Genomic DNA, 20,525 nt, shown 5'->3' with positions numbered 1-20,525 from the left:
TCATTTTTTAACATTATATAAAATAGAAACATATCTATGATGAGTGTACTTGTTTTGTAAGTTAAATAATAGTATTGTACATTAAAATATATTTATTAGTAACAATGTGGCAATTGTGGTTCACAAACTCATTAGAGCTGAACTAAATCCTGATTGGAATCTAGCATAGTCCACTCACCATATAGGTGAGGAGATTAAAGTCCAAAAGGGGTAAGTACATTGACCATGGTCATGATATACCAGTCAATGGCAAAGGCTGGCCTAGAATCCAACTCCAGTCAGAAGGGTGCCATGACCCTTGATGGCCTGATTTTATCAGGAAGCCATCGTTACTGGCCAAGGAACAGGCTTGGGTACTAGTCCTGAAGGCAGAAAGCAGAGGTCAGGCTTGCACACAAACCGGGATGGACAAGCAAAGAGGCTACACCAAGGCAAACAGAGCTTGGAGGTAAGGCGGATGGCTTGACTATGCACATCCCAAATGACAGCTATCCGAGATGCACATCCCTAATAATGGAAGGGAGAAAAAGAACCTCCTCTCAGTAATCCAGGTGTGTGACTCTCATCAGTAACCTGTCTAGAGGTCATCTCATGTCTCTCGCCTACTGATTGCCCCTTCACTTTCAAAACATGTTAGTGAATTAGATGGGGTTTCCACAAGTTTTGACAGATATCTTTAAAGCTTCTCATGACATTCTGCCTTAAGGTGGAAAGTTTTGCCAAAATATGCATAATGTTTACAGTCTAGGACAAAAATATTCACGGTACTGGATTTAGGGAACTATAGCCAGTGTCAGCAATGATCATACACATTAAGTAAGTACAGTCATGCACCACTTAACAGTAGGGATATGTTCTGAGAAATGCACTATTAGGGGATTTCTTTATTGTGCAAAGATCATAGAGTGTACTTTCACAAACCTAGATGGTATATATTTTTATATATATACATATATACAGAATATAGAATATATTATAGAATATACATAGAGTATATACTATATATATATATATATATATAATAGAGGAAACCAAATGTCCCAACACCATTAATGAATATCAATCGTTTCCCCTACTTGATCCACAATGCCAATGTCAACTGCCATATATCAGGTTTAACTATAGTATATACAGTCCGTTTTTGACTGAAACATCATTATGTGGCGCCTGACTGTTATCACTTGAAGAAAATCTAACTGCTCAGTTCACAGTATGATTGGCTAGCAATTAAAATATCAGCTTCAGTTTGGGTGGCTGCTCTTAACAAACAATAAAAAAAACTCTTCTTAAGGAAAAAGGAAAAAAAATATTATTTAACCTCTCTGTGCTATGGCTTTCTCATCAGTAAAATGTGAATGAAAATAGTACCGAGCTCCTAGCATTACTCTGAATATTGAGACACTTCTTATGTGGAACTTTAAACAGCACTTTGCAAGTAGCAAAATGCCCAATAAATGTTAGATATCATTATTATTATTATTAGCTTAGCAAAATATCTTGAGAGTCCTTTTTTGTTGCAGGTGATAAAACTCCTTGGGCTGTCTGGTAGGAAAGGATTGAGGCTGAAATCAAGTTTGTCTGCTCTGGATAATTAAATAATAGGAATTTTGTTCAATTATTGTGATAGCCTAGAAGTGGGGAGAGGAGGGCATGAGAAGCCCAAAACTTGTATAAGAGGGAAATATGAGAAAGAGGCCCTTAGAGGAAGATCAGAGAGAAAGGGATGTGGCCAGCGGCAGATGGATAGGGCTGATAGAGCCAGATAAACTTCTAGAAATGGGGGTGGTTTGATCTTCAAATTTAAGTTATCTGTGCTAAATTTATCCTCTGAACCCTAAAGCATTCAGTAACAGATTAGTAGACATAACAGGTTTGTGTTGATGTTACACTGGGGAATGAAGGACAGACCTGGGAAAAAGCAAAGCCGAGAGAACAGTAGCCACAGAAGTGAGGGTGGGCAAAGATGGGAAATCCAGCCAAAAGCTGAAATTGGACTCAAAGATGACGAAAGAATTAGACAGAAATCCTCAGTCCCCTTTCCCAAGAATCACTGGAAATAAAGGGGAGGACACTAGACTCCTGTCAACACATAGAATGAAATTTGAGTTATTTTATTTTAATATTAATTAGAAGGGTGACCTCAGAAGGCAAATGGACTTAAGACAGTCAAGTAACTATCACCCTAGCTCTTCTACCCTGTGGAAATCTAGTTGTCTCTTCATCTCTAGACACTGTCTAATCTAGGATGATGGGATTCTAGAACTTTGCACCCAGGTGAACACAGGCATATCTGGAGTGTTAGACTCAGGCTGAATTTCATCAGTCAGGATGGACTCATTCATTCCGTTGGAGGCTGTTTACTGAGCACTGACTCTATGCTCACAATTGTGCTGGGCACATGCATAAACCAGGAGTGTGCTGATTGAGAGTAACACAGAAATGGCCATTTTTAGCTGTTGGTGTCCTTAGCTACTAAGGATTCTCAAAACCTATTTTTAGTTTAGGGGTTAAAAACTCTGAATTTGACAAATCCCTTGGGCTGAGCCTATGGAGCAGGACACAGCCCACCAGGACAATTTACTGCCATTTTAGCAAGCTGACTAGGAAACAGGACTGGGTTTCCAGAAAAATCTTCAGAACCCAGTATATTATAGAAAGAGATTTCTTTGCTGTCACATTCTCCCCTTGCCACAGTTAACACAAACACACACACACACACACACACATATATAAAGGGCATATTAGAAACACTTAGAGCTAAACCATTATAGCTATGTATTCATATATTGTATACCTATATAAGAATATTAAAATGTGTAAGCTCAAGTAATATATACTTATAATGTACATTAGTATATAGTAGTATACATATTACATTAGTGAACCCACATTACCATTCACCACTATGAAACTGAGCTGTTGAATCTCAGATTGGATTGCTATATACATGTAATTGAAGGCAAAGTACCTGAAACACTATAATCCTGTAGCGCTCTAAAAGGGTTACTCTTTCTGAATAAGCAACCTCGATAATACAACGCTAACCAGTTATTAGGATCTAAGTGAATTGCAGCAGAAAAATCTTGAGTTGCTTCTTTATAAAATTTCCGTTTAACATATGCAATCCCTCGGTATGTCCTAGGAAAAAAAAGTTTGTTTTAACAAGTACTGTAAAGTATACATTTTCTCTTTTTGGTAAACCTGTACAACTAATTTTATATTTGAATAACAATTTGTAAATGTTTCTCCTTGCTTCACAAGAGAGTTTAGTCATGATGTTAACAGCAAAAATGATACAAACTTTTTATAAATTGAAGTACACTTTATTGTATACATAATTATATGCTTATCAGGTACATTCTACATATTAATTATGTGCTAACTAATTTTATTTCTTACATTTATCAAGGAGGTATGTCAATAAAATAAGTATGACATTTATTATTTATTGATTCCCAAAAATGTATTAAGCACTAATTTATACAAAATTGCTTCCTAGAAAAACAAAATAATCCATTTTGCAGAACATGGGCCCTAGTGAGTAGAAGTTTTAGGAGGTTTTTCTCTGGAGCTTGAAGATACATCCAAATACGTGAAAGTCTGCTCTTTCACCGATGAAAGCTATTGCATTAGTTGTGTAAACTGGATTCCTTTATCATTAACTTCTGACTCCAATTTTGAAATTATCACTTAGATCAATGCCAAAAAACTCATCTTCAATTAGTTAATAATGTGAAGCATATCCATTTTTAGAAATAAAATAAAGATGACAAGGAAAAACAGAAGAAAGAAGCTACTAGGTTGCCTACTTAGAAGAAATAAAAATAGTGGGAGGTTCCAAGATGGTCAAATAGGAACAGCTCCAGTCTACAGCTCCCAGCGTGAGCGATGCAGAAGACGGGTGATTCCTGCATTTCCAACTGAGGTACCGGGTTCATCTCACTGGGGCTTGTCGGACAGTTGGTGCAGGACAGTGGGTGCAGCCCACAGACGGTGAGCCAAAGCAGGGCCAGGCACCGCCTCACCCAGGAAGTGCAAGGGGTCCAGGAATTCCCTTTCCTAGCCAAGAGAAGCCATGACAGATGGCACCTGGAAAATTGACTCACTCCAACCCTAATACTGCGCTTTTCCAACAGTCTTAGCAAATAGCATACCAGGAGATTATATCCCGCACCTGACTTGGAGGGTCCCACGCCCACAGAGCCTTGCTCACTGCTAGCACAGCAGTCTGAGATCAAACTGCAAGGCAGCAACCAGGCTGGGTGAGGGGCGCCCGCCATTGCTGACACTTAAGTAGGTAAACAAAGCGGCTGGGAAACTCGAACTGGGTGGAGCCCACCACAGCTCAAGGAGGCCTGCCTGCCTCTGTAGACTCCACCTCTGTGAGCCGGGCATAGCTGAACAAAAGGCAGCAGAAACTTCTGCAGACTTAAACGTCCCTGTCTGACAGCTTTGAAGAGAGTAGTGGTTCTCCCAGCATGGAGTTTGAGATCTGAGAATGGACAGACTGCCTCCTCAAGTGACTCCCTGACCCCCGAGTAGCTTAACTGGGAGGCACCTCCCACTAGGGGCCAACTGACGCCTCATACAGCCGGGTGCCCCTCTGAGACAAAGCTTCCAGAGGAACAATCAGGCAGCAACATTTGCCATCCTGCAACATTTGTGGTTCTGCAGCCTCCACTGGTGATACCTAGGCAAACAGCGTCTGGAGTGGACCTCCAGCAAACTCCAACAGACCTGCAGCTGAGGGTCCTGACTGTTAGAAGGAAAACTAACAAACAGAAAGGACATCCACACCAAAACCTCATCTGTATGTCACCATCACCAAAGACCAAAGGTAGATAAAACCAAAAATATGGGGATAAACCAGAGCAGAAAAGCTGAAAATTCTAAAAATTAGAGCACCTCTTCTCCTCCAAAGGAATGCAGCTCCTCACCAGCAACGGAACAAAGCTGGATGAGGAATGACTTCGACGAGTTGAGAGAAAAAGGCTTCAGACGATCGGTAAAAACAAACTTCTCTGAGCTAAAGGAGGATATTCAAACCCAAAGCAAAGCAGCTAAAAACCTTGAGAAAAGATTACACGAATGGCTAACTAGAATAAACAGCATAGAGAAGACCTTAAATGACCTGATGGAGTTCAAAACAATGGCACAAGAACTACGTGATGCATGCACAAGCTTCAGTAGCCAATTCAATCAACTGGAAGAAAGGGTATCAGTGATTGAAGATCAAATTAATGAAATGAAGTGAAAAGTTTAGAGAAAAAAGAGTAAAAAGAAATAAACAAAGCCTCCAAGAAATATGGGACTATGTGAAAAGACCAAATCTATGTCTGATTGGTGTACCTGAAAGTGATGGGGAGAATGAAACCAAGTTGGAAAACACTCTTCAGGATATTACCCAGGAGAACTTCCCCAACCTAGCAAGGCAGGCTACCATTCAAATTCAGGAAACACAGAGAATGCCACAAAGATACCCCTTGAGAAGAGCAACTCCAAGACACACAATTGTCAGATTCACCAAAGTTGAAATGAAGGAAAAAATCTTAAGTGCAGCCAAAGAGAAAGTTCAGGTTACCCACAAAGGGAAGCCCATCAGATTAACAGCTGATCTCTCAGCAGAAACTCTACAAGCCAGAAGAGAGTGGGGGCCAATATTCAACATTCTTAAAGAAAAGAATTTTCAACCCAGAATTTCATATCCAGCCAAACTAAGCTTCAAAGGTGAAGGAGAAATAAAATCCTTTACAGACAAGCAAATGCTGAGAGATTTTGTCACCACCAGGCCTGCCTTACAGGAGCTCCTGAAGGAAGCACTAAACATGGATATGAACAACCAGTACCAGCCACTGCAAAAACATGACAAATTGTAAAGACCATCGATGCTAGGAAAAAACTGCATCAACTAACAAGCAAAATAACCAGCTAACATCATAATGACAGGATCACATTCACATATAACAATATTAACCTTAAATGTAAACGGGCTAAATGCTCCAATTAAAAGACACAGACTGGCAAATTGGATAAAGAGTCAGGAGTCATCAGTGTGCTGTGTTCAGGAGACCCATCTCACGTGCAGAGACACACAAAGGCTCAAAATAAAGGGATGGAGGAAGATCTAACAAGCAAATGGAAAACAAAAAAAAGCAGGGGTTGTAATCCTGGTCTCTGCTAAAACAGACTTTAAACCAACAAAGATCAAAAGAGACAAAGAAGGCCATTACATAATGGTAAAGGGATCAATTCAACAAGAAGAGCTAACTATCCTAAATATATATGCACCCAGTACAGGAGCACCCAGACTCATAAAGCAAGTCCTTAGAGACCTACAAAGAGACTTAGACTCCCACACAATAATAATGGGAGACTTTAACACCCCACTGTCAACATTAGACAGGTCCACAAGACAGAAAGTTAACAAGAATTGAACTCAGCTCTGCCCCAAGCAGACCTAATAGACATCTACAGAACTCTCCACCCCAAATCAACAGAATATACATTCTTCTCAGCACCACATCGCACTTATTCCAAAATTGACCACACAGTTCGAAGTAAAGCATTCCTCAGCAAATGTAAAAGAACAGAAATTATAACAAACTGTCTCTCAGACCACAGTGCAATCAAACTAGAACTCAGGATTAAGAAACTCACTCAAAACTGCTCAACTACATGGAAGCTGAACAACCTGCTCCTGAATGACTACTGGGTAAATAACAAAATGAAGGCAGAAATAAAGATGTTCTTTGAAACCAGTGAGAACAAAGACACAACATCCCAGAATCTCTGGGACACATTTCAAGCAGTGTGTAGAGGGAAATTTATAGCACTAAATGCCCACAAGAGAAAGCAGGAAAGATCTAAAATGGATACCCTAACATCACAAATAAAAGAACTAGAAAAGCAAGAGCAAACACATTCAAAAGCTAGCAGAAGGCAAGAAATAACTAAGATCAGAGCAGAACTCAGGGAGATAGAGACACAAAAAACCCTTCAAAAAATCAATGAATCTAGGAGCTATTTTTCTGAAAACATCAACAAAATTGATAGACCACTAGCAAGACTAATAAAGAAAAAAAGGAAGAAGAATCAAATAGATGCAATAAAAAATAATAAAGGGGATACCACCACCAATCCCACAGAGATACACACTACCATCAGAGAATACTATAAACACCTCTACGCAAATAAACTAGAAAATCTAGAAGAATTGGATAAATTCCTGGACACATACACCCTCCCAAGACTAAACCAGGAAGAAATTGAATCCCTGAATAGACCAATAACAGGCTCTGAAATTGAGGCAATAATAAAGAACCTATCAAACCAAAAAGAGTCTAGGACCAGACAGATTCACAGTGGAATTCTACCAGAGGTACAAAAAGGAGCTGGTACCCTTCCTTCTGAAACTATTCCAATCAATAGAAAAAGAGGGAATTCTCCCTAACTCATTTTATGAGGCCAGCATCATCCTCATACCAAAGCCTGGCAGAGACACAACAAAAAAAAGAGAATTTTAGACCAATATCCCTGATGAATATCGATGCAAAAATCCTCAATAAAATACTGGCAAACCGAATCCAGCAGCACATCAAAAAGCTTATCCACCATGTTCAAGTGGGCTTCATCCCTGGGATGCAAGGCTGATTCAACATACGCGAATCAATAAATGTAATCCAGCATATAAACAGAACCAAAGACAAAAACCACATGATTATCTCAATAGATGCAGAAAAGGCCTTTGACAAAATTCAACAGCCCTTCATGCTAAAAACGCTAAATAAATTAGATATTGATGGGACGTATCTCAAAATAATAAGAGCCATTTACGACAAACCCACAGCCAATATCATACTGAATGGGCAAAAACTGGAAACATTCCCTTTGAAAACTGGCACAAGACAGGGATGCCCTCTCTCATCACTCCTATTCAACATAGTGTTGGAAGTTCTGGCCAGGGCAATCAGGCAGGAGAAAGAAATAAAGGGTATTCAATTAGGAAAAGAGGAAGTCAAATTGTTCCTGTTTGCAGATGACATGATTGTATATTCAGAAAACCCCATCGTCTCAGCCCAAAATCTCCTTAAGCTGATAAGCAACTTCAGCAAAGTCTCAGGATACAAAATCAATGTGCAAAAATCACATGCATTCCTATACACCAATAACAGATAAACAGAGAGCCAAATCATGAGTGAACTCCCATTCACAATTGCTTCAAAGAGAATAAAATACCTAGGAATCCAACTTACAAGGGATGTGAAGGACCTCTTCAAGGAGAATTACAAACCACTGCTCAATGAAATAAAAGAAGATACAAACAAATGGAAGAACATTCCATGCTCATGGATAGGAAGAATCAATATCGTGAAAATGGTCATACTGCCCAAGGTAATTTATAGATTCAATGCCATCCCCATCAAGCTACCAATGACTTTCTTCAAAGAACTAAAAAAAACTACTTTAAAGTTCATATGGAACCAAAAGAGAGCCCGCATTGCCAAGACAATCCTAAGCCAAAAGAACAAAGCTGGAGGCATCACGCTACCTGACTTCAAACTATACTACAAGGCTACAGTAACCAAAACAGCATGGTACTGGTACCAAAACAGAGATATAGACCAATGAAACAGAACAGAGCCCTCAGAAATAATACCACACTCCTACAACCATCTGATCTTTGACAAACCTGTCAAAAACAAGCAATGGGGAAAGGATTCCCCATTTAATAAATGGTGCTGGGAAAACTGGCTAGCCATATGTAGAAAGCTGAAATTGGATCCCTTCCTTACACCTTATACAAAAATTAACTCAAGATGGATTAAAGACTTAAACATCAGACCTAAAAGCATAAAAATCCTAGAAGAAAACCTAGGCATTACCATTCAGGACATAGGCATGGGCAAGGATTTCATGTCTAAAACACCAAAAGTAACGGCAACAAAAGCCAAAATTGACAAATGGGATCTGATTAAACTAAAGAGCTTCTGCACAGCAAAAGAAACTACCATCAGAGTGAACAGGCAACCTACAGAATGGGAGAAAATTTTTGCAATCTACCCATCTGACAAACGGCTAATATCCAGAATCTACAAAGAATGTAAACAAATTTACAAGGAAAAATCAAACAACCCCATCAAAAAATGGGCAAAGGATATGAACACTTTTCACAAAAAGACATTTATGCAGCCAACAGACATATGAAAAAATGCTCATCATCACTGGTCATTAGAGAAATGCAAATCAAAATCATAATGAGATACCATCTTACTCCAGTTAGAATGACAATCATTAAAAAGTCAGGAAACAACAGATGCTGGGGAGGTTGTGGAAAAATAGGAACACTTTTACACTGTTGGTGGGAGTGTAAATTAGTTCAACCATTGTGGAAGACAGTGTGGCGATTCCTCAAGGATCTAGAACTAGAAATACCATTTGCTCCAGCAATCCCATTACTGGGCATATACACAAAGGATTATAAATCATTTTATGATAAAGACACATGCACACGTATGTTTATGGTGGCATTATTCAAAATAGCAAAGACTTGGAACTGACTCAAATGTCTACCAATGATAGAATGGATTAAGAAAATGTGGCACATATACACCATGGAATACTATGCAGCCATACAAAAGGATGAGTTCACATCCTTTGCAGGGACATGGATGAAGCTGGAAATCATCGTTCTTAGCAAACTATCACAAGATCAGAAAACCAAACACTACATATTCTCACTCATAACTGGGAGATGAACAACGAGAACACATAGACACAGGGAGGGGATCACCACACACCGGGGTCCATGGTGGGTGGGAGGCTAGGGATAGGATAACATTAGGATAAATATCTAATGTAGGTGATGGGTTGATGGGTGCAGCAAACCACCATGGCACATGTATACCTATGTAACAAAGCTGCACATTCTGCAGATGTAACCCAGAACTTAAAGTATAATTTAAAAAAAGAAAATGTGGTACATATATACCATGGAATACTACACAGCCATAAAAGAAAATGAGAACATGTCTTTTGCAGGGACGTGGATGGAGTTAGAAGCCATTATCCTCAGCAAACTAACACAGGAACAGAAAACCGAACACTGCATGTTCTCACTTATAAATGGGAGCTGAATGATGACAACACATGAATGCATGAAAGGGAACAACACACACTGGGGCCTGTCAGAAGAGGGGTGAGGGGAGGGATAGCATCAGGAAGAATTGCTAATGGATACTGGGCTTAACACCTAGGTGATGGGATGATCTGTGTATCAAACCACTAAGGCACACATTTACCTATGTAACAAAAATGTGCCTATGTGAACATCTGGCACATGTACCCCGAACTTAAAAGTTGAGGAAAAAAATGTTTCACTAATTTTCTAATAAATAGAAGAGCTTTGTATTTATTTTTAATTAGTATTCACTGCTAAAAAATATTACTAATTAATTTTGAGCATATATATGTTTCTGAACTTAAAATTTTACAGAATAAACCTTTTGTAATATTCTGTGTAGCATGCCATTAATTAATTAATTCGTTCATTCAAACAGACTCACTTTTGCATTTGTTTCAACTTCGTCAGTAATTCAGACCTTCATCAGCTCACACCTGGGCTCTTATTTTACTCTATTCCTAGAGCCGGAGTGATAAGATTTGACTGTAATATAATAAAGACCTACTTTCTCAAAAACTTTCTTTCCATGGCCCATATTGGTAATCGGATAAGGCCAATTCTTTAAAAATGGCATATGAGGCCCCCTGAGACACCACCACCTAATAATACCTTCAATTAACCTTTTTGTTCTCCTCCAACTAATTTGATCCCTTCCTGCAAGTAATGTCCCTTCAATTGAAGAAGTAGACAACCAGAATAGACCAATAACAAGGGAATAATTTGTAAAGACTTTCGAAAAATTTTGCCCTCTCAGCAAATGGCTGTAAGCTGGGATAATTTTAGAGGCAAGTTATTCCAAACTTTCAAAGAACAAAAAATATCTAATAATAAAGGACATGTTTCTAAGAAAAGATGGAACACTTAATCAATTTTTTAAAAAGTAGTCAAATGCTGAAATATAGTAGTCACTATAGAGACCAATTTTACCATGAATATAGATTTAAAATTTTAAAGACAAAGAAAATGCAGTACTATTTTTAAATGATCCACCTAAAAGTATATAATGGCCAAGGGGCATTTATCCTTCAAAATAAGGAAGCCAAAAAAAAAGACTTCTAAGCAGGCCAACTAGTCACAGACAGGAGGAACACCTGCCACTGAGGGACACGGACATCAGAAAGACTGGCACTCTCAGCAGATCTTCATAGGGAATGCATTGAGAATGAACAGAAGGAGGACAAAGATGAAGCACTGAATGGGGAGGAACTTGGGAACCCTGCATGGGGCTACCATGAACTGGGACTCATTTCTGGCTCCCAGTGACTCCTGGGGAAAGGATGAGTTGAGCAGGAAAGCAGAAACCTGCTCTCACCACAGACTTCTGGAATCCTGGCAGCAGGAGACCTCATGACCCCCATGGACACTTAAGCTGGCAGAGAGCTTCTTAGAAAGGTGGTGGGGCAAAATTCCAGCTTGTGTAAAGCCCAGAGGGTTTGGAGCAGGAAAGTCTGCAATGAAGCACAGTCAGGGATGCCCATACCCCAAGGTCTGCCATGCTCCCCTTGGAGACTTTAGCCCTAGAGGAGTTGTTGGGCCTCAATAAAGCAGGGCAACCTTGCCCTGGAGATGATGCCAGTCCAACTTGAGTGCCCTCCCATGTCTGCTGGCCTCTCCCAGGACCCCAGGGTGGCTGCACCTGCTCATAGTGCAGCCTCAGGTGCCCAACCAGGGAGCCTCCCAGGGGTCCACATCATACCTCTTGCACTGGCAGACCACCCCTGACTATTGGAGGGGTCCAGCAGAGCAGTTCCAGATGACAGGCACCGGCCCACCTGCAACCTCCCTCCAGCAGGGCCTCCCCAACACTGCTTTGTTGGCCCACAGTCATCAATGGCCACTCCCTCATCACTTTGTAGGTGCACACACGTGTGGGCAGATTTCACCATCCCTTCCTCAATGATGCGCAATTGCATGTGCACCCCACCATGCCACTAGCTGCTGGCATGAGCACACTCTGCCACCCTCACTGCTGGGCCACCAATGCTGGTGCAGACACACACATGGAGATCAGCAGCACCACCCCCAGCCTTGCACTGCCATTGCTGCCAGTGCAAATGCACACACAGAGACCACCAGCCCTACACCTGCCACTGCCACCATAAGAACACGCACATGAAGGCCATGAGCCCAACATCCACCAGGACCTGAACCCCTACCCAACCCTGCCACAAACACATGAATGGACACCAGTGTCCCTGTCACCCCCAACGCTGCCACTGCAGTCACTGTGAACACCCACACAGACGCTGACATCCCTATGCCCACCAGCACACCACCCCAGCTGATAAGCATGCACCCCACTGTACCACAGCCACTGCTGCTGGCATGTGCAAAGGGAGCACAGATCCTGCTGCCACCACCCAATGAAGCACATTGGCTGGCACCACCCATCAAAGTGTTGTAGCCAGTGGTCTGGGAACACCTTGGCCCCTCCAGCACAGCAGGTTCCCAACTTAAGGGGCCAGAGAACAAAGACAGAAACCTAATACCACTCCCCCAGAGTTAGAACATGCAGCCCAGGAGTGCTGAGCTAAGACTTAGGCCCCTGTAATCTTCCAGAAACAAAACCAGTCAACAGCACCCACCTTATACCACAATCAAACCCCCAAAAACTTCAAAGAAGATAAAAGCATAAAAAAAAAAAACCTACACGAAGGAGACAAATTTCAAAGACTGAAGGAACTCCAGCCCAAAAAGATGAGAAAGAACCAGCACAAGGACTCTGGCAACTCAAAAACCCAGTGTCTTCTTACCTCCAAATGACCGCATTCACTCCCCAGCAATGGCTCTTAACCAGGCTGAAACGGCTGAAATCACAGAAACAGAATTCAGAAAATGGATAGGAACAAAGATCATTGAGATTCAGGTGAAAGTTGAAACCCAAACCAAGGATTCTAAGGAATACAATAAAATGATACAGCAGATAAAAGATGAAATGGTCATTTTAATAATGAACCAAACTGAACTGATAGAGCTGAAAAAAATCACTTTAAGAATTTCAGAATACAATTCCAAGTATTAACAGCAGAATAGACCAAGCTGAGTAAAAAAATCTCAGAGTTCAAAGACCAGTTCCCTGAAATAACTCAGTCAGACAAAAATAAAGAAAAAACAATAAAGAAGAACAAACAAAACTTCCAAGAAATATGGGATTATGTACATAAACCAAATCTATGATTCATTGGCATTCCTGAAAGAAAGGAAGAGAAATCAAGGAACTTGGAAAATTTATTTCAGTATATCATCCATGAAAATCTCCTCAACTTTGCTAGAAAGGCCAACATTCAAATTCAAGAAATGCAGAGAACCCCTGCAAAATACTACACAAAAAGACCATCCCCAAGACACATAGTCATCAGATTCTCCAAGGTCTAAATTACAGAAAAAAATGCTAAAGGTAGCTAATGAGAAAGGACAGGTCACCTACAAAGGGAACCTCATTAGGCTAACAGCAGACCTTATAGCAGAAACCCTAGAAGCCAGAAGAGATTGGGGGCCCATATTCAGCAATTTTTTTTTTTTTTGAGATGGAGTTTTGCTCTTGCGCCCAGGCTAGAGTTAAATGGCGCCATCTCAGCTCACTGCAACCTCCACCCGCCCCCGCCCAACCCAGATTTAAGTGATTCTCCTGCTTCAGCCTCCCCAGTAGCTGACATTACAGTCACCCCATCCGGCTAAGTTGTGTATTTTTTTGGTAGAGACGGGGTTTCACCAGATTGGCCAGGCTGGTCTTGAACTCCTGACCTCTGGTGATCACCTCAGGTGATCCATCCTCAGCCCATATTCAGCATTCTTAAAGAAAAGAATTTCCAACGTAGAATTTCATATCAAATCAAACTAACATTCATAAGTAAAGGAGAAATAAGATCCTTTTCAAACAAGCAAATGATAAGGGAATTTATTACCACCAGACCTGCCTTACAAGAAAGAGGTCCTGAAGGGAATGCTAAATATGGAAAGGAAAGACCATTACAAGCCACTACAAAAACACACTTAATTACACAGACCAATGATACTATAAAGCAACCACACAAACAAGTCTGCTTAATAACCACCTGGCAACATTATAACAGGATCAAATACACACATATCAACACTAACCTTGAATGTAAACAGGCTAAATGCCCCAATGAAAAGGCATACAGTGGCAAGATGAATAAAGAATCAAGACCCAGTGGTACGCCAAATGCAATGACACCCATCGGCTCAAAGTAAAGGTATGGAGAAAAACCCACCAAGCCAATCAAAATCAGAAAAAAAGGTGGAGATGCTATTTTAATTTAAAACAAAACAGACTTTAAACCAACAAACATCAAAAAAGACAAAGAAGGGCATTACATAATGGTAAAGGCTTCGATCCAACAAGAAGATCTAACTATCCTAAAAATATATGCACCCAACATAGGAGACCTAGATTCATAAAGCAAGTTCTTAGAGACCTATGAAGAGACTTAGATAACCACAAGATAATAGTGGGAGATTTCAACACCCCACTGACAGTATTAACAAGTCATTGAGGCAGAAAACTAACAAAGATATTCAGGAATTGAACCTGACATTTGACCAAATAGACTTAACAGACATCTACAGAACTCTCCACCATACCAACCACACTCTTGGACCACAGCACAGTAAAAATATAAATCAATACTAAGAAAATTGCTCAAAAGCCACAAAATTACATGGAAATTTAAGAACCTACTCCTGAATGACTTTTGGATAAATAATGAAATTAAGACAGAAATCAAACAATTCTATGCAACTAATGGAAACAGAGATACAACATACCAGAATCTCTGGGATACAGCTAACGCAGTGTTAAGAGGAAAGTTTATAGCACTAAATGCCCACATTAGAAACTTAGGAAGATGCCAAATTAACAACCTACCATCACAACTAGAGGAACTAGACAATCAAGAGCAAACCAACCTGAAAGATAGCAGAAAAAAAATAACCAAAATCAGAGCTGAACTGAAGGAAATTGAGATGTGAAAAGCCATACAAAAGATAAACAAATCCAGTAGTTATGTTTTTGAAAGAATTAATAAGATAGATAGACCACTAGCTAGGCTAATAAATTACAAAATAAGAAGATCCAAACAGACACAATCAAAAATGACAAAGGGGTGTCATCACTGACCTCACAGAAAAACAAAAACCCTCTGAGACTACTATGAACACTATGCACACAAGCTAGAAAACATAAAGGAAATGAATAAATTCCTGGAAACATATACCCTCCCAAAATTGAAATAGGAACAAATTGACCCTGAATAGTCCAGTAACAAGTTCCAAAATTGAATCAGTAATAAAAAGCCTACAAACAAGAAAAAGCCCAGAACCAGAGAGATTCAGAGCCAAATTCTACCAGATGTGTAAAGAAGAGCTGGTACCATTTCTACTGAAACCATTACAAAAATATTGAAGAGGAGAAGCCTCTTCCTAACTCATTCCACGTGGCCAGCATTATCCTGATGTCAAAACCTGTGAGAGACAAACACAAAAATGAAAACTTCTGGCCAACACCCTTGATGAACACAGATGCAAAAATCCTCAGCAAAATACTACCAAACCAAATCCAGCAGCAAGTCAAAAAGCTAATCCACCATGAGCAAGCAGGCTTTATCCCTGAGATGCAAGGTTGTTTACACACGTGCAAGTCAATAAATGTGATTCATCACATAAACAGAGCTAAAAACAAAAACCAGATGATTAACTCAATAGATGCAGAAACCTTTATGTTAAAAACCCTTAAAAAACTTGAAATTGAAAGAACATGCTTAAAAATAACAAGAGCCATTGATGACAAACCTATACTCAACACCAAATTGGATGGACAGAAGCTGGTAGCATTCCCCTTAAAAACCAGAAAAAGACAAGTATGCCCTCTCTCACCACTCCTATTGACCATAGTACTGGAAGTCCTGGCCACAGTAATCAGGCAAGAGAAAAAAAAAGGTAGGAATCCAAATAGGATGAGAAGAAGTCAAACTATCCCTATTTACAGATGATATGATTATATACCTAGAAAACCCCCATAGTTTCTGCCCAAAATTTCATTGATCTAATAAACAACTTCAGAAAAGTTTCAGGATACAAAATCAATGTACAAAAAAGCAGTATCATTCCTCCATACCAAGAATATCCAAACTGAAAGCCAAATCAAGAATGCAATCCCATTCACAATAGCCACAGTAAGAATACAACACCTAGGAATACAGCTAACTGGGAGGTTAAAGATCTCTACAATGAGAATTACAAAACACTGCTCAAAGGAATCAGAGATGACCACAAACAAATGAAAAAAACATTCCATGCTCATGGATAGAAAGAATCAACATTGTTAAAATGGTCACACTGCCCAAAGCAATTTACACATTCAATAATATTCCTATCAAATTACCAATGAGATTCTTCACAGAATCAGAAAAAGCCATTTTAAAATTCATATGGAACCAAGAAAGAGCCCAAAAAGCCAAGGCAATTCTAAGCAAAAGGAACAAAGCTGGAGGCATTACATTACCCATTTTCAAACTATACTACAAGGCTACAGCAACCAAAACAGCACAGTACTGGTACAAAAACAGACACATAAACCAATGGAACAGAATAAAAAGCCCAGAAATAATACCACACACCTACAACCATCTGAAGTTGGACAAAGTTGACAAAAACAAGCAATGGGAAAAGGACTCCCTGTTTAATAAATGGTGCTGGGATGACTGGCTAGCGATATGCAGAAGATTGAAACCCCTACCTTACAGTATATACAAAAATCAACTCAAGATAAAAACTTAAATGCTAAATCTAAAACTATAAAACCTCTGCATGATAACCTAGTAAATACCATTCTGGACACAGGACCTAGCAAGGATTTCATGATGAAAATGCCAGAAGCAAATTGCAACAAAAACAAAGTTGACAAATGGGACCTAATTAAACTAAAGAGCTTCTGCACAGCAAAAGAAACTATCAACAGAGTAAACAGACAACCTACTGAATGGGAGAAAATATTTGCAAACTGTGTATCTGACAAAGGTCTAATATCCAGAATCTATAAGGAACTTAAAAAAAAATGAACAAACAAAAAAACCCCACACACAATAGCATTAAAAAGTGGGCCAAGGACATGAACAGACACTTTTCAATAGAAGACATACATCCAGCCAATAAGCATATGAAAAAATGCTCAATATCACTAATCGTTAGAGAAATGCAAATCAAAACCACAATGATATACCATTTCACACCAGTCAGAATGGCTATTATTAAAATGACATTTTCTTGGTGAGGTTGCCAAGAAAAGGGAATGCTTATACACTGCTAGTGGGGATGTAAACTAGTTAAGCCATTGTGGAAAGTAGTTTGGAGGGAGGAGCCAAGATGGCCGAATAGGAACAGCTCCGGTCTACAGCTCCCAGCATGAGCGACGCAGAAGACGGGTGATTTCTGCATTTCCATCTGAGGTACCGGGTTCATCTCACTAGGGAGTGCCAGACAGTGGGCGCAGGTCAGTGGGTGCGCGCACCGTGTGCGAGCCGAAGCACGGCGAGGCATTGCCTCACTCCGGAAGCGCAAGGGGTCAGGGAGTTCCCTTTCCTAGTCAAAGAAAGGGGTGACGGACGGCACCTGGAAAATCGGGTCGCTCCCACCCGAATACTGCGCTTTTCCGACGGGCTTAAAAAAACGGCACATCACGAGATTATATCCCGCACCTGGCTCGGAGGTTCCTACGCCCACGGAGTCTCCCTGATTGCTAGCACAGCAGTCTGAGATCAAACTGCAAGGCGGCAGCGAGGCTGGGGGGCAGCGCCCGCCATTGCCCAGGCTTGCTTAGGGAAACAAAGCAGCCGGGAAGCTCGAACTGGGTGGAGCCCACCACAACTCAAGGAGGCCTGCCTGCCTCTGTAGGCTCCACCTCTGGGGGCAGGGCACAGACAAACAAAAAGACAGCAGTAACCTCTGCAGACTTAAATGTCCCTGTCTGACAGCTTTGAAGAGAGCAGTGCTTCTCCCAGCACGCAGCTGGAGATATGAGAACTGGCAGACTGCCTCCTCAAGTGGGTCCCTGACCCCTGACCCCCCGGCAGCCTAACTGGGAGGCACCCCCCAGCAGGGGCACACTGACACCTCACACAGCAGGGTACTCCAACAGACCTGCAGCTGAGGGTCCTGTCCGTTAGAAGGAAAACTAACAAACAGAAAGGACATCCACACCAAAAACCCATCTGTACATCACCATCATCAAAGACCAAAAGTAGATAAAACCACAAAGATGGGGAAAAAACAGAACAGAAAAACTGGAAACTCTAAAAAGCAGAGTGCCTCTCCTCCTCCAAAGGAACGCAGTTCCTCACCAGCAACAGAACAAAGCTGGACGGAGAATGACTTTGACAAGCTGAGAGAAGGCTTCAGACGATCAAATTACTCTGAGCTACAGGTGGACATTCAAACCAAAGGCAAACAAGTTGAAAACTTTGAAAAAAATTTAGAAGAATCTATAACTAGAATAACCAATACAGAGAAGTGCTTAAAGGAGCTGATGGAGCTGAAAACCAAGGCTTGAGAACTACGTGAAGAATGCAGAAACCTCAGGAGCCGATGCGATCAACTGGAAGAAAGGGTATCAGCGATGGAAGATGAAATGAATGAAATGAAGCGAGAAGGGAAGTTTAGAGAAAAAAAAATAAAAAGAAACGAGCAAAGCATCCAAGAAATATGGGACTATGTGAAAAGACCAAATCTACGTCTCATTGGTGTACCTGAAAGTGATGGCAAGAATGGAACCAAGTTGGAAAACACTCTGCAGGATATTATCCAGGAGAACTTCCCCAATCTAGCAAGGCAGGCCAACGTTCAGATTCAGGAAATACAGAGAATGCCAAAAAGACACTCCTCAAGAAGAGCAACTCCAAGACACATAATTGTCAGATTCACCAAAGTTGAAATGAAGCAAAAAATGTTAAGGGCAGCCAGAGAGAAAGGTCGGATTACCCTCAAAGGGAAGCCCATCAGACTAACAGCGGATCTCTCAGCACAAACCCTACAAGCCAGAAGAGAGTGGGGGCCAATATTCAACACTCTTAAAGAAAAGAATTTTCAACCCAGAATTTCATATCCAGCCAAACTAAGCTTCATAAGTGAAGGAGAAAAAAAATACTTTACAGACAAGCAAATGCTGAGATTTTGTCGCCACCAGGCCTGCCCTAAGAGAGCTCCTGAAGGAAGCACTAAACATGGATATGAACAACCGGTACCAGCCACTGCAAAAACATGCCAAAATGTAAAGACCATCAAGACTAGGAAGAAACTGCATCAACTAACGAGCAAAATCACCAGCTAACATCATAATGACAGCATCAAATTCACACATAACAATATTAACTTTAAATGTAAATGGACTAAATGCTCCAATTAAAACACACAGACTGGCAAATTGGATAAAGAGTCAAGACCCATCAGTGTGCTGTATTCAGGAAACCCATCTCACGGGCAGAGACACACATAGGCTCAAAATAAAAGGATGGAGGAAGATCTACCAAGCAAATGGAAAACAAAAAAAGGCAGGGGTTGCCATCCTAGTCTCTGATAAAACAGACTTTAAACCAACAAAGATCAAAAGAGACAAAGAAGGCCATTACATAATGGTAAAGGGATCAATTCAACAAGAAGAGCTAACTATCCTAAATATATATGCACCCAGTACAGGAGCACCCAGATTCATAAAGCAAGTCCTGAGTGACCTACAAAGAGACTTAGACTCCCACACATTAATAATGGGAGACTTTAACACCCCACTGTCAACATTAGACAGATCAACGAGACAGAAAGTCAACAAGGATACCCAGGAATTGAACTCAGCTCTGCACCAAGCAGACCTAATAGACATCTACAGAACTCTCCACCCCAAATCAACAGAATATACATTTTTTTCAGCACCACACCACACCTATTCCAAAATTGACCACATAGTTGGAAGTAAAGCTCTCCTCAGCAAATGTAAAAGAACACAAATTATAACAAACAATCTCTCAGACCACAGTGCAATCAAACTAGAACTCAGGATTAAGAATCTCACTCAAAACCGCTCAACTACATGGAAACTGAACAACCTGCTCCTGAACGACTACTGGGTACATAACGAAATGAAGGCAGAAATAAAGATGTTCTTTGAAACCAACGGGAACAAAGACACAACATACCAGAATCTCTGGGACGCATTCAAAGCAGTGTGTAGAGGGAAATTTATAGCACTAAATGCCCACAAGAGAAAGCAGGAAAGATCCAAAATTGACACCCTAACATCAAAATTAAAAGAACTATAAAAGCAAGAGCAAACACATTC

The 20,525-nt window shown here is 40.6% G+C and overlaps 1 protein-coding gene across 1 annotated transcript in view; it reads right to left on the bottom strand.

Annotated features, from left to right (window-relative positions):
* The window catches only part of TTC6 (tetratricopeptide repeat domain 6), a 233,531-nt gene that overhangs the window by 52,983 nt on the left and 160,023 nt on the right, over positions 1-20,525 (bottom strand). The window contains exon 16 of the mRNA XM_055097529.2: positions 2,969-3,138. Coding sequence (XP_054953504.1) covers positions 2,969-3,138 — 170 coding nt within the window. The remainder of the gene's footprint in view (positions 1-2,968; positions 3,139-20,525) is intronic.

The sequence above is a fragment of the Pan paniscus genome, chromosome 15 (assembly GCF_029289425.2).
Source record: "Pan paniscus chromosome 15, NHGRI_mPanPan1-v2.0_pri, whole genome shotgun sequence".
Lineage (NCBI taxonomy): Eukaryota > Metazoa > Chordata > Mammalia > Primates > Hominidae > Pan > Pan paniscus.
Note: the sequence above shows the minus strand (reverse complement) of the source record. Positions and strands in the feature narration are given on the sequence as shown.